The 20,493-nt window shown below is 45.7% G+C and overlaps 1 protein-coding gene across 1 annotated transcript; it reads right to left on the reverse strand.

Moving 5' to 3' along the window:
- Positions 1-385: 385 nt before the first annotated feature.
- On the reverse strand, positions 386-15,195 carry LOC120764943 (integral membrane protein 2A-like). The gene is made up of 6 exons (XM_040089118.1): positions 15,037-15,195; positions 10,699-10,830; positions 10,297-10,485; positions 9,142-9,252; positions 7,898-8,048; positions 386-1,457 (listed from the first exon to the last, which is right to left on the reverse strand). The coding sequence occupies exons 1-6, from the start codon at positions 15,118-15,120 to the stop codon at positions 1,369-1,371; spliced, it is 756 nt and encodes a 251-aa protein (XP_039945052.1). The 5' UTR covers positions 15,121-15,195; the 3' UTR covers positions 386-1,368.
- Between the last annotated feature and the right edge of the window lie 5,298 nt (positions 15,196-20,493).

Here is a 20,493-nt window from a genome sequence, read left to right on the forward strand (position 1 = left end):
CCTGTTTCCACCCCCCCTTAAAAACTGCCGCGTGCCTGGCCTCAGGGTCTCTCCTGGGCAGCAGGTGCAGCGTGCAGAGCCCCGCGCTTCCTCTGCCTCAATAAACCTACGTTACATCCTGCTCGGGAGAGTCCGCCTTTCTCTCAGCTGCCGAGGTCGCTTACGTCATCTACGCGCCCGTCGCTGACGGTGGGATCCAAGTTCCCACAGGGAGGAAACGGCACGCTTAGCCTGTCGCTCCGACCTTACCACGTTGCCACAGTGAAACTCTGAGCTAGCCTGTGGTCGCGCGGGTCAGCGCGAATTGGACACTGTGACAAAGAGCAATGCACACTGCCCCAGGCCCACAGCAACACCCCCCCTCACCTCTGCACAAACACCAAAGTTTTAGAGAAACATTTATTACAGGGTTGCAGGATTTATGCCAATATAAAGTCCCTTAATAAAACTCTCGAGTTTATCAACTGCAGGACACTAACTCTTCATTCTCTGTAGACTGCAGCTTTCCAAAAAAGGGAATAATGCTCTGACTGCAGCAGTAATGCTACTTGCTCATAAAAAGTTGATCTAAAAAGTTTTATATAAGCCCAAGTAGCTTAAGTTTACAACTAGTCACATTCACAAGTGAGCTATACCAGAACAGATCCTGGAAATAGGAAGTTACAGGATAAACCAAGTCATAAGCAAAAATACTGACAAGCTTTAAGAGCAACTCTATCAGAATCTAACAACTAAATGCCACAAAACCAAACTAAGGGAGAACAACTCAACAAAAGCTCAGGAAAAGTTCCAAATATACATACTAATTGAATACAGTAACTGCACAAAAAGAAACAGGGTAGTGTTAAAGGTTTCTGATCACTGAGTTTGGATTTTACATGCTGCACACATGGTCGTTAAAATAAACCTTTACTGAGCCAGATCAGGAAAGTTTTTCAGCCAAGATACGGAGTGCAGAGCTATTCTACAGAACTACACAAAATGTGCAAACCACAGATTATTAATATTAATCATTCTGTGAAAGTGAGAGTGAACATAACTGGTTCCAGCCAAGGAACTGGTTAACATTTTTATGTATATTTTTTTTTCTGCCATTCCCAGATTACACTAAAAGACATTCAACAGATAAACTAATATTAGCCTTCTAAAAAAACCTTACTCAAATTTCAGTTTCACATGAGACAACTAAAAAGTTATACCAAGGAACAACAAAAGCTGAAATTGTGACTTTGTCTTCTGAAATAAAAGCAATAGACAGAAAATGCATAAGGCTTTTGATTATCACTGCACGGTTTAATCGCAGAAGTTGATGTCTAATGCTGACTTCTCCAAGAAGATGTGACCAGGTCACCTCCCATCTGTCACCTTTCACTGCAGACAGATCTTTGTCTCAACCACGAAAGAGTTTTCAAAGTGTCTGATTGAGTGACAGTTCTCCGCTGCCCGTTTCTGCACACCTGGGGACAAGAGAGGACAAGAGGCTGAGTGAAGGGATCCACAGCCCACAGCAAGCATTGTCAGCCTTCTGTCATTACAGGATGCAATCGTTCAGCGTACTGTTTCTCCAGCCAGGAATTGCCACCAGAGCCTGCTATGGGGTTGTTTTCCACCCCAAATCCCTCACCCAGTGTGCATTTGCACAGGGTATGCTTTGCAGAGCACTTCACCTTGGGAGGATTTACCTCACTCTGGTTCTTCCTAACACTATTAAAGTGATTTTCTCTATTTTGGGACATGCCAGCACTGGGTCTGACCCAGGCAGGTTGCCTGTATCAGCTATGGCTCAGTAAGAGACAGGAACACAGCAGTGTTGTAATGCATTAATTGGGTTTATATTGTGTTTCATCGGATTTGTAATCTGTATCACGTGGTTTGTCCTTGCTTAGCTGTAACCCAACTCTGTCCCACTCCCACTTTATCCCTGATTGGGTAGTGGTTTGTCCCTGCCTCTAGGCCCTTCCCCCTGGGGAAAAAGCCCCGGGATGGGCGGGGCCTAGGTCTCTCTGGCACCGGTGAGCCACCAGGAAAGAACTCCAGCCAAGCAAGGCAGGACTTGAGAATAAAGCAATATTTTCCCTCCCGGACAAAGAGCAGGCTCTTTCCTTTTGCCATCGGCGGTCGTCTGGTCTTGCAAAGGAACACAATAATTGGCACCATTACGTGCAGCTCGAAGCCACAAGGGGTTCCCAAAAAGCTGGAAGAACCACTCGGGGAGTGCGTGGCCAAGGAATCTCACGCAGGTACGTGAGTTCAGAAACGTAGCCGACCCATGCAGAGACAGACCCGTCAGGCTTGGCGTTCGCTGTGGAGTCTCTGAAACACAGGACTCTACAGGCACGGCTGCAGTTTTCTCCTTTGGACTCAAAAATCCCATCAGAATGCTGCGAAGAAGCCCCTGACCGGCAGGCTGCTCTCAGAGAGAGTGACCACATGTTCGTGGAAAACTGATCCTGGGATCAGAGACTGGAAGCTCTTTTTGCACCAAAAACGGTCAGTCTCAGGCAAAAGGAGTGATTGGGAAAGAAAGGAAAGGAACGCTGGATTTTTGGTGAGTACCGCTTTGGGTTTTCTAAGGGAAAATCCCTTTAAGAGGAATTCATCCTCAGGGAGAAGGTTTTTTTTCCTTTCGGGGAAGGGTTTTACTTTCAGATTAAACCTTCAGAGTGCTTTACTTTCAGCAGCCTGAGGGGGGGTGGAAAAGGAAACTGTTTCCCCTTTTTGGCTCTTTTTCTCTCCAGCAAGGGTTTTTTTAACTTTCAGTTTTCCAGCCACAGTTAAAGGGGACACAGAAACTTAAAATCTGAGCCAAAAATGGGTGCTAGGCTGTCTGTGTCTCAAAAAAGAGCCTATTATCAGATTTTAAGTGCCTCAGATGATGGGGAAACCCATTTTTCCAAGAAGCAATTAAAAAATTTCCTTCGGTGGTTATTTGCTCAATTTCCAGATGTATCATTTGAACAAATAAGCTCCCCAGAATTTTGTGAAGTTGTAGCAAAAAAATTGTCTCAATCAAGCTCCCCTAATGATAAAGAAAAAGCAAATTTTGCTCTTTGGAGCTTGCAGGTTTTATTTGCAATGCAAAAACAAAATTAAAAGAAAAAAAAGACGATTCTTTGTGGACTTTCCCCAGTTTCTCCCTATCCTGACCCCAAAATCCCTTCCCCAAAATCAAATATTCCTCGAGAAACCCCTAAACTTTCCCCAAAACTCCCTTCTTCCCCAGTTTGTAAACGCCAGGTTCGGTTTGCTTTTGCAGGCAGTTCGAGTGCACAAAACCCCCATCTTAGTGAATCCCAAGCTAGTCTTAGTTCAGAAGGGGGGGCACAAGATGGAGGGGACTCCTTTGTTCAAAATGGCCTAAGCCATGTGCTCTTGAGTCATGAGGAGCCTCTCTCTTTGTTTGTCCCTCCTTCCCGCAATCCCTTTCACAATCCCTTCCTCTCCCCAGACCCCTCCCCTTCCCTTTGGTGCCACCCCTAGCACTGCCCTCTCCTCTGACTCCACCCCCTACCCTCCAACTCTGCCCCATGTGACTCAAGCCTCTAGCCCCTCCCTGCCCCTGGTTCCCACCGTTTCCCCGCCCACGGTCCCAGTTCCCACGCCCCGGGGAGGGGGAGCCAGGAACCCGGAAGCAGGAAGTGTTCCCGGCTTTTCTGCCACCCCGTCACATACCGACGGTCAAAAAGGGGGGGTGCTGTCCACAGTAATTGGACCCCTTCCCCTAACAAGCGATTCAGGATTTATGCAAAGCTCAGACCAAATTTGGATGCGAAAGTGAATACTTTTGCAGCCTTTTACAAGCAAATTTAGCAGGGAATCCTATTGTTCCCTTTGACCTCCGGCAGCTTTTTTCTTCCCTCCTTTCGTCCACACAGTTTAGGCTTTGGGACTCCACATGGAAAAAAAGATTAAGAGATTTACTCCTGGAGCTTTGGCAAAATCCTGAAACAGCTGTTGGTAATAAGAATTTGCCAATTCGATTAGCAATCCAGCCCGATGGGCCTTTCCAACCTTACAGTAAAATAAAGCAGCTTCCATCAGAACATTTGGTAACATTTGTGGAACGATTAACCCGAGCTATCGAGTTACAGGTTAAGAATGAAGGAGCCCAAGAACAGGTCCTGGAGGAAATAGCTCTGGCCAATGCAAACGAACGGTGCAAGGCAGCTATCCTCAGCCTGTCCATAGAACCAGCTCCAACTTTACATGACATGCTCCAGGTGTGTGCCAGGAAGATTCCCTTCATAAAAGCTCATCAAAGCCACAGTTCCAGAGTCAAGCTGCCACAAAAAGCTGCTGCTGCAGACACTGCCTCCTGTGCCTGTGCCACGGCCACCGCCCAAGAGAGGAACTGTGATTGCAACATGCAAAGCAACCACACGGAGACGAGAGATTTGCAGGGCAGAGATGTTCCTCAGAGAGAGCCCAAGGCCGAACCAAGCCCAAGAGCCCCTCTGCCTGTTTATTTATTACTTTTTATACATTTGTGGGTCTGACTGTGGATTGGCTTCTGGAGTTATCACCTCCCAGCCGAATGGCCAGACCAACTGTCAGTTACAATTGTTTTCAGGTTAGAAATATGCAAACAAAGGACAGGGAATGAAAAACAAAGGATTTGTTTATGTCACATGTGTGAGAAAAGGCAAAAACTGCTCCTAATATTGTACAGAAGCTAAAAAGACTGACTCCATCTTATGAACAATCAAAAGGCTTTAAAAAACTCAGAAAAACCAGGGTAACAAGGAACAAAGTGTGTCCTGTGCGATCAGGCTGGACATTGGGTATCTCAATGCCCTTTAAAGAAGCAATTTCTGGACTTTCAGGACAATGGGGGCAGGAGGTCTCAAAGGTCCAAAGGGAATTTAAAAAAAAAAATATATATAGAAAATGTAAATGTTAAACTAAATAATCCTGCTTTAACCAGTTCTGCCTTTCAGCAAAAGTCACCGGATGTGATAGTAAAGGATCCAGCAACCAGGGAAACAGAGGGTCCTCATGATCTGATCACTTGGGGTCGTGGGTATGCCTGCGTGTCCACTCCCTCAGGTCCCAAGTGGGTGCCAGCCAAGTGGATGAAACCTTTCCTCCCTAAAACTGCAAAGACACCTGGAGAGGCCCCACAAGTGGCCAGTGCTGCCTGGAGGAGGAGAAAGCGCTGAACCTTCTCCTTATAATTATCATTATTCCTTAACAGTGTTTTTCTAGACAGTTTGTTTGCACTAAAGGTCATTTTTCTTCTGCAACTTCAAAGGTACTCAAGGTCCGAACTCTGAGCATCTCCCACAAACCGAACCTTCCTCCTTCTTAATTTAATAAGAAAAGGGGAAATGCTGTAATGCATTAATTGGGTTTATATTGTGTTTCATCGGATTTGTAATCTGTATCACGTGGTTTGTCCTTGCTCAGCTGTAACCCAACTCTGTCCCACTCCCACTTTATCCCTGATTGGGTAGTGGCTTGTCTCTGCCTCTAGGCCCTTCCCCCTGGGGAAAAAGCCCCGGGATGGGCGGGGCCTAGGTCTCTCTGGCACCAGTGAGCCACCAGGAAAGAACTCCAGCCAAGCAAGGCAGGACTCGAGAATAAAGCAATATTTTCCCTCCCGGACAAAGAGCAGGCTCTTTCCTTTTGCCATCGGCAGTCGACTGGTCTTGCAAAGGAACACAATACAGCAGTCCTACCATCAAAAAGCTGTTCTCAATCACTTCCATTTGCAATAATTCAGAAGGATTTAGTTTGTTTAATAAGCGGAAAATTGTTCACATCAAGCAAGAGAAGCACCAGCTCTTAACCCAACCCACTGCTTTGGTTTATAAACACCTAAAATCCAGGTTGTCCTTCAATTCCAAGGTATCAGGATGGAGGTGAAGTTTTCAGAGCCCACCTAAGAGCATGACCCGGGTTTCTCCCATGCCTCCAAGTTACAACTCCAGGGAATTGACACAGCACCTGAGGTCAGTTTGACCTAACAGATGAACACACAAATGCCACAAAAGCTGAGAGCCCAGGCAGCACTAGCTAAATGAGAATAAATGAAGACTTCTCCAGAGAAGTTCCAGGAGTTTATCTATTGCAGTCTCATTTCTGTGACATGGCTCATACACTGTGTGCTAGAAATGAGATGGGGAAGGCAAGGCAAGACTTGCCCCTGAACAATTTTCTCCTCAGTTTGATCAGATTTCCCACCCTCTCCCCTCCACAGGTGAACAAGGAGAGTTACAGCACAGCAGCTGTACCAGGAAATGAAGTGGCTCTCTCTCCCTTCGGAGCCCGTGCTCCGTTTTAGCCTCGGCAAGCTTGAGAGAGAGAGCCCACGCCAGAAGGAATCTTCCTTCAGGGTCCTAAAAGCTACCCAGAGGCTGCAAACCACCTCGTTTAGAGAGAGCAGGCATCCATCAATGGCAAAAGGAAAGAATCTGCTCTTTGTCCAGGGGGGGGATCATGGCTTTATTCAGGGGTCCTGCCCCTGCAGAGTCCAGAGCTCAGTCCATCCCCATCCTGGTCCTGAAGCAAGAGAGGGCTCCCCCACCTCCTCCCAGGGCTTTTACCCAGGGGGAAGGGGCTAGAGGCAGGGACAAGCGGCTATCTAGTCAGGGACAAGGTGGGAGTGGAACAGAGTTGGGTTACATTCCAGTGTGGAAGGATGGGCGGGGCCGAGCAGGGACAAACCTCGTGATACATTTTCCAGGGGAACAGGGTGGCACAGAAGAAACATTACAAAACCCAATATAAAAATGAAATACAATATAAACCCAATTAATGCACTACAACAAGGAAACATTTTCCATTTACCAGAATCCTTTTGTGCAAGTTCTCTGCAGGAATCTTTTACTCTGCAACAAAGATGTCAACAACATGCTACAGCACGATGATTTCAGAGAACATCATAAACACTCTTCACAGGGCTGTCTATAGACACAGCAGCTGTCAATTTAACCTTGTTCCCAAAATCATTCTCACAACAGCTCAGTCACATGCCTCTGCCTCTCATGAGAGCAGCATTTAGTGTTCCTTCATGTGCCCTACACAGAACCCCTCTGCTGCTCCCAGAGGGAGCCTTGCTTCCATCCACAACAGGATGTTGTGTGCAGCAAGCAGATGTGGCTCCTGATGCTGCAACTGCGCTGAGGAAACTCTTGCTTAAGAGGTTGGCAGCCAAAACAGCACAGAGTCCTGACAAACCAAACATTTGCATTCTGAAAGGCTCTAACTGACAAAAGGTTAGCTCATTGTGTTTGGTAGGAGCAGCAAATATGAAATGCTTTGAGCTACAGTGAAACAAAATTCACAGCATCAGATTTCTGCCCCCCAGGACTTGTCCCAGTATGTCAGAGCACAGACACCTCAGCTTAGTCCCTGTCAGGAGGTGGCAGGAGCACACAGGCAATAAAGAACCAGAGCTCAGCAGTTCCTCTGAAGTGTCCTTCCTCTTTCAGAGAGGAAGTATGGGATGTCTGGACCTCACTGTTCAATTACTTTTTTTCCCAGAGCAAGTAAAGCAGAAGAAAATGTTTTTATTTGGTGCTCCTGTAAGCCAGTTTTAGATAGGACAAGGACAGAATAAGCTGTGCCTACAGAGACTCACATTATCTGATGGATTATATGAATTTTGGGGTCAAATTAACTTATAACTTCAACCAAAAATTGGAACAGAAACAGACTTAAATTTGGTTTGGGGATGTAACCTGTAATTGTGTAACTGAAACTTTCTCAGCATATTCAAATGACACTTCACATTCAGACATGAAGGGAGGGGAAATACCCAGCAAGGCCGGGAGTAGCCTCAGCTTCTGCTGAACACTCAGATTCCCTAGATTAAAAACTCCCCGGGTTTAAGTATTTACCCCTTCCCTAGTTAAACATATACAAATACATTTGTTTTTTCCTGAGGGGAACTTACCCATGATTTGGTCTCTGCGCTGAAGCCTGAATGTCTCTTTTCCCACACAGAGCTGGTAGATGAAGATGCCCAGATTCGACACATTATCGATCTCCTCTGTAACTACCATCTCCTCACGCACCAGGTACGTCTGGGGCAGATAAGAGCCAGTCTAGAAGAGACAAAGCCTGAAGGTACAGACTGCTGCTAACAAGGGACAAACCACTACATTTCACTCTTTGCTTTGGAAGGGATTCAAGCAGCAGAGTTCAGCTTTCCTGATTTTTAATAGATACTCTGAGCTCAACCAGTCGCATACCAGTTAAAAACTGACAGAGGCCATTTCAAACAGCTGCAGTTACATCCAAACAAAGCACAATTAACCTCAACTCTGCAAGCCTCATGCGAAGCAAACGTAAATAGAACCTGGTCAGGTTTATCTGTACACAAAGTTTGCGGCTAAAAGAGAAACAAAATATGGTGAAAGACTCCAGGTTTGAGGCAATGTATTTCTAATATAAAAAAGGCAAGGCAACCTACAAAAGACATCACCAGATGCTCCCAGCACTACCAAAACAGCTTCCTACCCCCTAACTCCTAAAACCAAGGGCAGGAACAAACACTTACAGCTTGTCTTCATGGAGCCAAAAAAAAAAAAAAAAGAATACAACAAGCTAAACTAGACCAGTGGCCTCTAGAACCAGGTGTAAGAGAGCCAATGACTTTTTTTTAAAAAGTCCATTTGACACATGATAGCCAAGTATTGCATTTAACTGGGAAGCAGCAGCAAGCTCTATCAACTTGACCCATAAATCATCTTGGAAAAACACCAGTTTTAGTCACTGAAGAGTCAAATGCTTGTGGTGATCTCATAACTGCAGTGCCAATATCTGGGGAACAAGTTCACATTGTTCTTTTCAGCAAAACCCTCATGGGGTTAGTGAGCTTGCTGGGAGTAGCTCTCAGGTTTAGGCTTTCAATGATATTTGGAGCTTTATGAAATTCCTTTCTATCAGCTAAATTTAACCTTATCTGCTGGTTTCTTTCAGCTCTCATAAAGCCAGGTATTAATAAGAGTATTAGGCATGAATCTACTCAACATAATATACACTGACAGCTGGCCTTAACTTCAGTGCAGTGACTGAGCTGGGGGATTAAGGACTTTGATGGAGGGAGGACTGTTCTAGCAAGGGCCTGGAGTTCAAGAGTAGCACCCAGCACTCTTAGCAAAAGGCAGTGAATCCAGCAGCAAAGCTCCCACATACTGCCAGCTTGGTGAAGAGATCCATCAGATTCCTTGGAGGCATGACTATGGAAGTGTTCAGTGGGATCACGTAGCAGTTCCCCAGCTGCAGGTCGAGATAGGCCGTCAAAAGCTGTTTTAACGACAAGTTTTCAATTAGTCAGGGGGCCTTTGATTAGGAGAACACAATTCCACCAGGAGCAAGGCAAGCTAAAAAAGCTGGAGATCCCTCACAGCTACTACAAAAGTGATGCATTCAGGAACTGCCTAGTGTAAGAACTAAACTGTTACCACTTTGGCAAACCAAGTGGTACAGCAATAGTTTAAAAAACTTTCCTACATAAGAGAAAGCTGAATATAAAAGCAGCTTCTGCCATAATTGTAAAGGAGTACAGTTTGTACTAACACAGAGGAAGTATTTGGGAGTATGATCTCATAACTGAAAAGGTCTAATTAAGCACAGTGCAAACAAAAGGTATCCAGCTGCTGATAAACAATGATTCCCTTTAAATAGTTCTTCAGTAAAAGTGTTAGCCCCTACAAAAATCTCATCAGCATTGCCACTGACCGCAAGAACTACAGCAACTACAATTATCTGTTTATTCTATCTGCATTGCCAAGGCTGGATTTACAACCAACCTCCAAGAACTTTTACAGCTGACTGAGGATAAATGTTAACACTATCAACACAATTTTGATAAAGTCAAATGAAAGCCACCCTCTCTTCTTTGCCTTACAGAAACTCCGTGCAACTACCACAGCACTGTCAGGATGTAGGTTTCAGCTGCTTGAAGTGATTTTCCAATGCCCTTTTCCAAGGCCCACACCTGCTTGCAATTCTTCAATTTGCTGTGACATTGTGCTGAGTCCTCAGTCCCTTAACTCACATTTATGATGTTCTCCATTTACATGGGATTCTTGATCCAACAGCAAGTGGCACTTGCAGATATCCCATGGGCAACAATAAAGTTGCATAGCACTGAGATGCATTTTTCTGGGAAACAATTCAGAGTTCCTACCCACAGTGACAGTACCACCAGTGCAGAGTTAATCCCACTGTTCCAGAGTTCACAGGGTCAGCTCTGCCATGCTTAAACCTGAGGAGCAGCCTGCACTGACAGCGAGCTTTAAAGCTCCAGAGCCAATCCCGGAGCCGTGCAGTGCCCCGGACACTGACCCTGTCGAAGTCGTGCACGATGGCGGCGGGGTCGCTATCGGAGAACTTGGGGACGGGCACATCGATGATGGCGATGTTGTCGTCCTCACGGATGTCGGCCTCCTCGGCGATGGGCAGGAAGTACGGCTCCATTGCGCGCTCCCAGCCCTCGTTCTCAAAGTAGCACATCTCCCCACGATACACCTTGTGCTGGGACACGAGCAAGGGCAGGTAATGCACAAATCAGCTATAACACTGCACTTCTGTCTGCTGAGACCAAGCACAGGTCTGTCACACCCAAAGGACACACAGTTGTCATGTCCTCATCATCTTTCTTTCCCCTTCATCTTTCCAGTTTAGTGATAATTCATTTATACTTTTTTTTAACCAGTGCTGTTTAAATAAAAAAGAACTCTAGATTACCTTTGGCATGAAGTACTTGTAGATGCAGGCTCCACCCACAACAACCCCTGCCAAGATGAAGGCCAGGCCCAGCAGAGTCAAGAGACATCTTCCAGATGAGTTTTCACCCCTGTGTGTGGCAACTTCTGGGTCCTTTAAATAAAGAAGGGGAGAACTGAGAATGGGCAGCTGCTCTGAATTTAAAGTGAGTTGTTATCAACTGTTTTACTTTGATCCACCATCTCTTATTTCTTCTAGGTGTGGGAATTACAAGTCAGCATCGTAAAATGAAACATTCACATGAAACGTTACTGCACCAGATTAAGATCAGTTTTCAAACAGCACCACCAAGAGTATTTTCTGAGTTAGAGGATGTTTTCTAGACAAACCTTTGTCCAGAAACTATTTGAGATGTACAAAACTTAAATAACTGTCACAAAAGATCTTGTGCTGCAGCTACACTGTAGTATAAAAAGCAGGATTTGTAGATCAAGGTCATTAAAGGTACACAGTGTCTTCAGGCCTCTTCCCAAAAGCCTCTTCCCCTCCTTCTCTCGATATCATGTGCATTAACATCACTTTTCCTCCCAAAGCTGGATCAACAGAAGAAGCCAAGATGCAACTTTGTCTCTTGGCTGGGGGACAGACAACTGACATGAGTCACCAGGTTTTGGAACTTTTAATATGCACAAGCAAAGTCCATTATGAAAGAAAACAACTCATCAGCTTAAACACAGCTTCCAATTATGCCAAATAAAAACAAGTCCCTGAGGCACATTCTACCCTGCAGCCTCAAAATAACCCTTCTCCTACCCAAATCCCAGGAAGTTTTGTTTCTAACAGAATGAAACCTCTCTCTTTAGCTCAGCAGCTTGTTTTCTGCCACCCAATGTTCTCTCAAAGATGACTGCACCCAAAGGAAACTACTCTCAGGTAGTGGTGAGTTGTGCAATCCTCACTGCAAAGGCAGAGGTGGTATCTGAAAGGAAAGTTTAACCTTCCGGAGTTCCTGCAGCACCTTCCCAGACTTCCAGCTGCAAGCCAAGTGAAGAGAACAGCAAAAGTGCTGTCAAATACCAAACAATCAGAAGAGACATTCCCTCCTGGAATCACACACTGGGCTTGAGTCTTTAAAAGGCAAAAACAAAACCAGAAAACCACCAAACCCAAAATGTTTAGATAACCCCTATATTTGGTCAAGAATGTCCCTTTAATGATTCCTGACTCCAGGATTTAATAGCTTGCTTTCAAGATCTGCTCTTTGTCCCAGTCAGGAAGGAAGAAAATTTGATTTCACAGTAAAAGATCTTTTCCTTTGAGGTGTTCCCAGAATCAGTGGCTGGGCTGGGCACAGCAGCTTCCACAGCCTGCCTTTATTTGGGTCCTGCAGAACACAACACATTTAGTGACCTGTGCTCCCAACAAGCACCAGCATTATCACCAGGGCTGCAATATTTCCATGCTCAGCAAGATGCAGCAGCATAAAAGTCAAAGCCATCAGTTATGCAAGTGCTGAAACAATTCCAAAGCTGTTTTGTGAAAGTCAACACTCGCACATTCCACTTGCGCATCCTCCAAACACAAAAATGTTGGTTCAGCAGGAGACAAGCTGCTACAATTGGCATGTGAAGCATTTGTTAAAAAAGAAACAAACTACAAAAACAAAGCCAAACCCTGGTTTCAAGTCAGAATGATGCCACATTTCTATGGCACTGTGTGAAAATCACCTTTCAGGGTTAAGCAGCTGTAAGATGGAGATTAATTCTGTTCTCTCTGCATTCTCCCACCTTCAACACCACCTCGGAGCACCTTATTCATCCAGTCTGTCCCTACTTGAACACACCAGCCTGCACCAGTTTTGGCACTGCAGCCATCCCAGTGCAGGGGTGATGTCGACATCTAATTAGCTACGCTTGCACTACACCTATTTCAAACAAAGCAAAGGTACTTGAGCATACTAAGCAGCAATGTGGGCAGCTGAACCTGAGAGGGAAGAGTTGACAGAGCTGCTAAGAGAACACAATAGCAAGATTTGGCTCGAGCAGGTTACAAAACCTCTGCACAAAAGTAACAGGTAAAAGTCATCAAAAACCTACAAAGAAAATGCAGTTCTAAGCTGCAACAAGCAAAGCAAATGAGGAATAAGACACAAGAAGAATCACTTGTTTTAACACTGCTGACAGCCCCAAAGAACCTGCAGGGAGAATATTCTGCAAGCTCAAGGGTTTTGTGCAGATACTCTCCAGGGGACTTTCATTGTGCTGTTTCAGCCAACATTAACCTTTAAGCTTGTTTGCTCTGCACAAATATTCCAGCTGAAGAAGACATTAACAACCACTCCAACAAGTTTGTCTTGGAGTAAAATTATGAACTTGATGTTTACACGCAACTCCAAGCCCTGAAGTCAGAGTGAAGAGTTGTTAAAATCCCACATACGTGTGTACAAACACAAGAGAATATTCCAAATTGAGAGGAGCAGCTCTCATGAGTGTGGTGGTGCAAAAGTTATTTTATTAGTTTTTTTAAGTGTTTTATATAATTAATTTGCAGTTTTATAAGAAATTTTGGAAAATGGCTCATTCCCTGTACCCCCGTTCTTCCCCCTTATATTGCTGTCAATCCCCTCTCTCTCCTTGGGTGCCCTGTCTGTCACTTTGGGACCCTTCCCCGAATTCTGGAAAGTTCCCGGGAGGGTGTCAAGTGATAGGCTGGTGCCCGGGGAATCCCCTTTCCCCCATTGCGGAGTGGTTCTCCTGTTGAATGTTTACATCCCTAGTTCTACCCTGAGTTAACCTGGTTGGTTAATCTGTTGTTACCACCTCTCTATCCTCCCCCGTTTAAAAGTTACTGCACGACCATTGTACGGGGTCTCTTCTGAGTAGCAGTGGTCAGGTGCGGAGCTTCCGTTTGGTCTCCCCCTAAATAAAACCCTGTTAACCCTGCTCAGAGAGTCGCCTTTCTATCCGTTGCCGTGGTCGTGACTACCATCTAGTCCGTCGCAGGGTGTGGGGAACCAAGATCCCACAGGGAGGAGAGAGCAAGTCGAACTAGCGATTCCGACCAAAAAGCGCGTGTGCTGCGGTGTGGGACTGAGCTAGCCCGTGAGCCTGCGCTTCCATGCGCACAGTGGACACCGCGACACATGAGAACAGAAAAAGGGGTGTGTTTATTGTAACTATTCCAGTCATAGCTTTCACAGTACAGGGCTAGTAAATATATGTATAACCAGTTGCTTCAGGAGTAGCTGAGGAGTTTGTACTACAAGAAATTGGCCAGGCTAAAGACATCTTCAAATTTTAAATCCTTTATCTACCTTGTTTTCCTACTTCCTCTCCTTTTGATCCTGTAATTGAGTGCTACTGTATTAAATGTGCACACATCAAACTGACAGCTCAGAAGAGTGCACTGAGCAAGAAAATCGCTCTGCATCCCTTCTCCTTCCAAAGGCTATTTCAGGTGAGGCTGTGTAGGCTAGTAGGGAAGCTGCTTTCCTGATTAAAGCTTAGAAAGGAAAAGAAAAAACAAAACAAAAAAAAAAAAACAGAACTAGAGTCCAACTCCACAAGCTTTGTTGTTTTAAAAATTTTCTTACTCTCCGATTGCAAATAAACTCAGCCCATGCCATCTTCCCCGTCTAGATTCACTGATGTATTTGCCTACAGGGTGAGCTTCCCCATCTGCCTAAAACGCAAGACACCTTCAAAACAAATTTCCCACAAACTGGGAAAGTTCCACTCAAGCCAGCGACGCGCAGCTCACTGGGAAGGAAAAGCCTACCACAAGATGCTCGACGGGGGTTCTATTTAAAACCCTTTATGGCAGGTTTCTTAAGTTAAGTGCAACACCGACGCCTCACCGCAGCTGCCGGGAGGCTCCGAGCGCCGCCGGGAGCGGAGAACGAGCCTCAGCCCGCTTTGTTTGCCTGGGAGGCGCCGGCCGAGCGCCGCCAGCGCCGGGGGGGGGAGGGGAAGCTCTCCCTGCGCTTCCCCAGCCGGCCCAGGGCCGAGCTGGGAGCTTTAAAGCGCTGTCAGGAAACGCGGCGTTGGCACAGGCCCAGCTCGACATAAACATCCGGTGCCGGCGGTAGCCCGGGGGTGTCACAGGACATTGCACCGCGACAGGGCTGCGGAGAGGGACAGCACCGCGGCACCAGGGCCCCGCCGCACGTCACGGCTGAGGGGAGTTGCTCCCTCAACCCCGGGCAGGGCGCGGCGGGGCGGCCGCTGCACGAGCGAGAGCCCCGCTGCCGCCACCTCCCCCGGCCGCCAGAAAATGGCGACAGCTCCGTCTCCTCGCGCCCCCCCTCACACTACCCCGCTCCTCCCGCCGCCGCCGGCCTGGACACCCCTGTGCCCACACCTTGTCGGCCACCAGCGCCTCGGCCGCCTCCTTTTTGGGCTCATCCTTGAGGGCGAAGGGCGAGTTAAAGACGATCTTCACCATGGCGCCGGCACTGGTGTCGCGTCCCGGAGCGGCAGCGGGGACAGCGCGGAGAGCGGGGCGGGGTCTGCGATGGCCACGCCCCCAGCCCCGCCCGCGGACACTGCCGGGAGCGCTCTCTGGCGGCCGCGCCCTCACTCGGCTCCATCTCTTCGCAGCTCACCTCAGGCGCCGGAAGCGAGTGCCGACATGGAGTGAGGGGATTAGAGAGGCTGGAAAAGGCCTCCGAGACCATCGAGGCCAGCCTGTGACCGGTCCCCACCTTGTCACCAGCCCACAGCACTGAGTGCCTCCTCCAGTCCTTCCTTAGACACCCCCAGGGATGGGGAGTCTACCACCTCCCCTGGTCAGCCTCTTCCAAGGCCTGACCATCCTTTCCATGGAGAAATTCCTGCTGATGTCCAACCTGAATCCATCCTGGCACAGTTTGAGGCCGTTTCCTCTCATCCTATCCCTGTTCCCTGGGAGCAGAGCCTGAGCCCTCCCTGGCTGCCTCCTTCTGTCAGGGAATTGTGCAGAGCCAGGAGGTCCCCCCTGAGCCTCCTTTTCTCCAGGCTGAGCTCCCTCAGCTGCTCCTGGTGCTCCCTGGGCACCTGGACACTGAGCAGCCAGTGCTTTGCCCCTGCCATGGAAAGAAGTTCTTCCTCACATTGAGGTGGAACTTCTTGTGGTTTAGTTAATGGCCATTGCTCCTTGTCCTGTCACTGACACCACCGAACAGAGCCTGGCATCATCCTCTGGCACCCCTTGGAGATACTGGTATGGATTGATGAGATCCCTTCGCAGTCTTCCCTTCTCCAGATTAACCAAGCCCAGCTCCCACAGTCTCTCCTCGTCAGAGATGTTGTAAATGCATATTATAAAGTTGGCTTTTTGCAAATATTAAAATGAATGCTATATGTATAATGTGGGAAGGTTTTACTGTATTGATGTAGTTTATTTTCTGCTATTAACAGGGCTTAGAAATGGTGATGTGATGAATGTATATATATATTTTAGGTTGTAGCATAATATTAAGATAGAAACTATGTGATGTAAGATGCTTTTTGTAGCTAACCCAGAAGAATAGAAAAGAGAATCAGGAAATTCCCCACATTCTTGAATTATCTGGATGAAGATAATGGGGACAGACCTCCCCCCAAAGCTCCAAAGGAAGAATTTATTGATCCTTCTGTTATCAGAGAATGGGACATGAGACAACCAAGAAGCGCCACCAAGGAATTTATCTACAAGGAATAATAAAATGCTAAATTAGTAAAATGGGGGCAGCTTGGGGGGGGTTGAAACTAGGAGGGCATCTGATCTCGAAAGAATGTTTGAATAATGCATTAGGGTCTTTTCAATATCTAACATACTGACCCTTTTAAACAGGTGTTCTGAAAGGGGCAAGGTGTGCTCTTGGCTGAATGGCAAGCCATAATTGATATTTTGCTTTACTCTTTCTCCTAATTGTCTTTTAATTAAACTTTTTAAATTTTACCAAGAAAGTGAGCCTCGTTTTTCATAAGAGAGATGCTCCAGATCCCTCATCATCTTCGTGGCCTCTGCTGGACCCTCTCCAGCAGCTCCTTGGCTTTTTTGTCCTCAAGAAACCCAGACCTGGGCACAGCCCTCCAGATGTGCCTCAGAAGGGGGAATGAAACACTTCATGCATTAGACTGTCTGAAACAATCTGCTCCTTCATATGGATGGAAATACGTGTCCATCTCTCTAGAATCTGAGTTTACAGCTCTACAAAGAAATCTGGTTTGAATCTGGTGCCCACACCGTGGAACCCTCCCTCACAGACGGCTGTAATTAAACAGAACTGAACACTTATGCAAATATTGCAATAAGTAATTCTTCTAAGTGTAAACAACATGCAGTGTGTATTCTAGCATTCAAAGCATTTTCCTGTTATTCCACACATGGAACACACTGTGTTTCCTTTCAAGATCATGTTTGATATTGCTGACTTTCATGTCCATAAGAATTTTGACTTCGACTTCAGTCAGAGAAGAACAAACTGTTTTATGTCTATTTAGCCTGACTTGGTCTAGTAACAGAAAACACTTTAACCCCATTTTACCAAGAAACCAGTGAAAAATCAATTTTCATATTTCCTAGATTTAGCATGTTGGGAATAAGTCAAGCTCTGCTCTCAAAGTCCCTGGAACACAGATTTAGGACAGATTAAGAAGTTTCCTGTATGGCCAATGAAATATCTGTACTCTCCAAACTGGCAGTTGATAAATTCTATGAATAATTTTTGGTATCTTAATCTAATGTAATTACTTCATGCTTAAATTGACTTTATCTTCCAATTACCCAACCCCTTTATTTGAAAAAGAAGACAGAAATAAAACTACAATACAACAGAAATAGACCTCTGCTTTTTATCAAGGCCAGTGTCTGTACATCCCAGCTGCTTCACTGTCCATGTTCTGTTGCAAGAGGTGAACACACCTGGAAATATTGTGCTCAGAGGAAAAAAAAAAATTAAAGAATGGAAGGGGTTTTTTTTACATTTGTCTGCACTCAAATTTGGAAAACTGGAACTTTCATAAAGTTTATTGTGGATTTTTTTTTTAATGTGCATTTCTGTAGAGTGTGTGACAATAATTTATCTTAACATGTTCAAAACTTGTTTAAAATGTGCAGTGTCTGGGAGAAAGTAATTCTGGAATCATCAAACAGTTTTACACAGCTGATATTCTCAGTCCAGTCAGCACCAACTCCTTTTAAACACATCTCCTCCTATAATAATCTGAGTGTGTTTTGTAGAATACCAGGTTGGGAAGACATAAGAAAACAGATTTTTTTTTTTTTTTTCCTTCTAGAAATCATCAGGCTGTTTGGCTGAATAAATATTAGAGAATCCCATGGGTGACTCCCCCACTTCACCCCTAAAATGCTTTTTCACCTTAGTCCTGGCCAAGTTTTCTTTCAGACTTTTGACATATATTGATTGCAGTTAGACCTGGAAATCCCAAGCCATCTAAAGAAGTCATATCACTTCTTGTGAATTCTGCAATATTTCTGCTTTTCTTTGCTATTAAAATACCCTGGGGTTAATTTCCTGGTATTTATTCTGAGATTGTCTTTATCACCTTGTCAAGGAAGAGATTATCCCTTGATGCTTAATTATCTTTTCAATCCTTCTGGTGTCTGTAAAGTTAAAGCAACACTGTTTTAAAAAATAACAAATACATTGAGCAAGTTGTTTTAGAGACTGGAGAAATTTGGCCAAAGGGAGAACTGGAATGCCATGGTGGCTGTGATGCTGTTACGTTTACTCACAGAGAAGACAACTGTATTTCTCAGAAGGGCCACTAAACCCCAACGCCTCCCTTTTAGCAGCAGTGATGACATAAGGAGCCCAGACAGTCTAAGAATATTAAAGACCAGGCTTGGGAAGGTGAGGTTGTACCTTGTATTGCACCAGGCAGTGACCCAGCAGATAATCCCAATGGAAGCTCCTTTTTAAGCAATCCTGAATTAATTTTTAACATGTAGGAGTTTTTTTAGCTCTTCTAATACACTTTTTTAAAACTCCAGCCATAAGATGTGTTCACATTTATTCTATCTCCTTTTTTTTTGTTTTTTTTCTTTTATGCCAGGAGAATCCTTCCTTACTTTCTGTGAACCATGGGATGTTCTATTTATCTTAGTTTTTGAAGTAATCTCACACTTTGAAGTAGAAGGTGATGTGTATGTGCATAATCCTGGCTCAAACAGAGCTGGGAGCAGGAGGAGACTGCAGGCTGGCAGAACACGTGAGCACATACTCTGCATTTCAGTGGTCATTCACAGCTCCTTAAACCTGAGTAATGTTTTGTTAGACCTAAATCCATGCACAGAGTTCAGCACTGAAGTATAAATTCACTCAGCTGAGCCTCACACCCTCACTGGTACTGCAGAGCTGTCTTGGTTTGAAAGACAGGTATCTGCTAGGGAGGGGCGGGGCCTCTCTAGGAATGGGGAATTCCAATCCCCTCCCTCCAAATTATAATTTAGAAAATTAAAGGGGCTTTTCAGGCAGAGGTATGGGGAAAGGAATAACAGTTCTTTACTAGCAAGTATAACAAGGCAAACAAACAACAACAACTACAGCATTAATAATAAACAGAACCAAGAACCTCGAGGGGCTTTGTTTCACAAAGCCCGAGGCAGTCTGACCTCTTGGGACTCTGAGAGCACCAAGCTGGAATAGTGGAAACTCCCGGACTGGTGGCTGGAACGGCAGGATGTCCCCGGCAGGCAAGGGGGTGTCCTGGCACGCAGGGGGATGCGGGGCTACAGCGTAGCAAAAAAAAGAGTGCTGGAGAAGCCATGACAGCTGGGCAGGGCTGGCCCAGCTCCAGCATGTTAGGAAAATGAATCCACGAACACCAGAGGTTTATGTCCAAAAATGAGACAGAGGAGTCCTTTTACTTTATTTGAATAAAGGGAGAGGCCATGGGGCATTTCCCCTGGGGTCTCTCAGATTTTTGGAGGATGCAGCCTCCTTTTTATCCTAATTTCCCGGCCACATTTCCCTCTCTCTTTCCCCATTGGCTGAGGTACTTGAGAGTAAGAGGAATGACAAGATTTGTCTTTACAAAAAAAACCCCTGGGTCTGCTGGTAGATAGAACTAGCACTGAGAGATAAGCGAAACAATGGGAAGGATTCTATTGATTGATGAATGGAAAAGAAGATACTTGCCTTTACAAACAAACCTATGTTTTTTTTTGTAAATGAAATTGAATATTGAAAGATGAAAGCAACAATGGGGAAAATCCCATAAATCCTGTGGTGGTTTCAGGCAGATTTTGGGAGAAATCCTCCCAAGGGGCCCCCCTCCCCTCCCCCAACCGGTTCGGGAAAAGACTTCCTCAGAGAGAAGTGGAAAAAACCTGTTTATTAAACAGGCAAAGCACTCCCAGCACAATACCCGATGACAAGAGCTTTGTGCTGCTTACGGAGGGATAACAAACTTAAAGAAAGTCTCCTCTTGAAGATCGTCACTGTGCTCCACCGCTCCGTCTCCGCTGGCATTGGGAGAAAAGGAGATGTGTAGGGCTGGTCTTGGTGGGGTGGGTCCCCTGTGGAGGCCCCCGGTGCTTCCCCAGGTCCTTAGTCTGGAGAGGTTGGAAGAGTTCTGAGGAGAGGGCAAAAAAGAAAAAAGGAAGGAAAAAAAAAGGGAAAAAAAGGAAAAAAAGAAAAATAAAAAAAAGAGGCAAAAAAGCTTCAGCTATTCTACAGCGTCTAACTATGCTAGCACTAAACTAACTAACTGCTGGGGAAAAAAAAAAACCAACAGAGCTTCTTTCATCTTGCCGTGTTCCAACTCCCCGGCTTCAAGGTCACTCCGATGAGCAGAGTTTTCCTGGGGAAAAACAAACCGCGCTTGCCCT

Source organism: Hirundo rustica, chromosome W, assembly GCF_015227805.2.
Source record: "Hirundo rustica isolate bHirRus1 chromosome W, bHirRus1.pri.v3, whole genome shotgun sequence".
NCBI classification, from domain to species: domain Eukaryota; kingdom Metazoa; phylum Chordata; class Aves; order Passeriformes; family Hirundinidae; genus Hirundo; species Hirundo rustica.

Bases quoted from the DNA above. Each gene is read 5' to 3' on its own strand.
- LOC120764943 (XM_040089118.1), bottom strand. From the start codon at position 15,120: ATGGTGAAGATCGTCTTTAACTCGCCCTTCGCCCTCAAGGATGAGCCC. The intron at 10,486-10,698 runs GTAATCTAGAGT...CTCGTGTCCCAG, and splicing joins ACAAGTACTTCATGCCAAAG to CACAAGGTGTATCGTGGGGA. The intron at 1,458-7,897 runs GTAAGTTCCCCT...TCTTGTCCCCAG, and splicing joins GCGCAGAGACCAAATCATGG to GTGTGCAGAAACGGGCAGCG.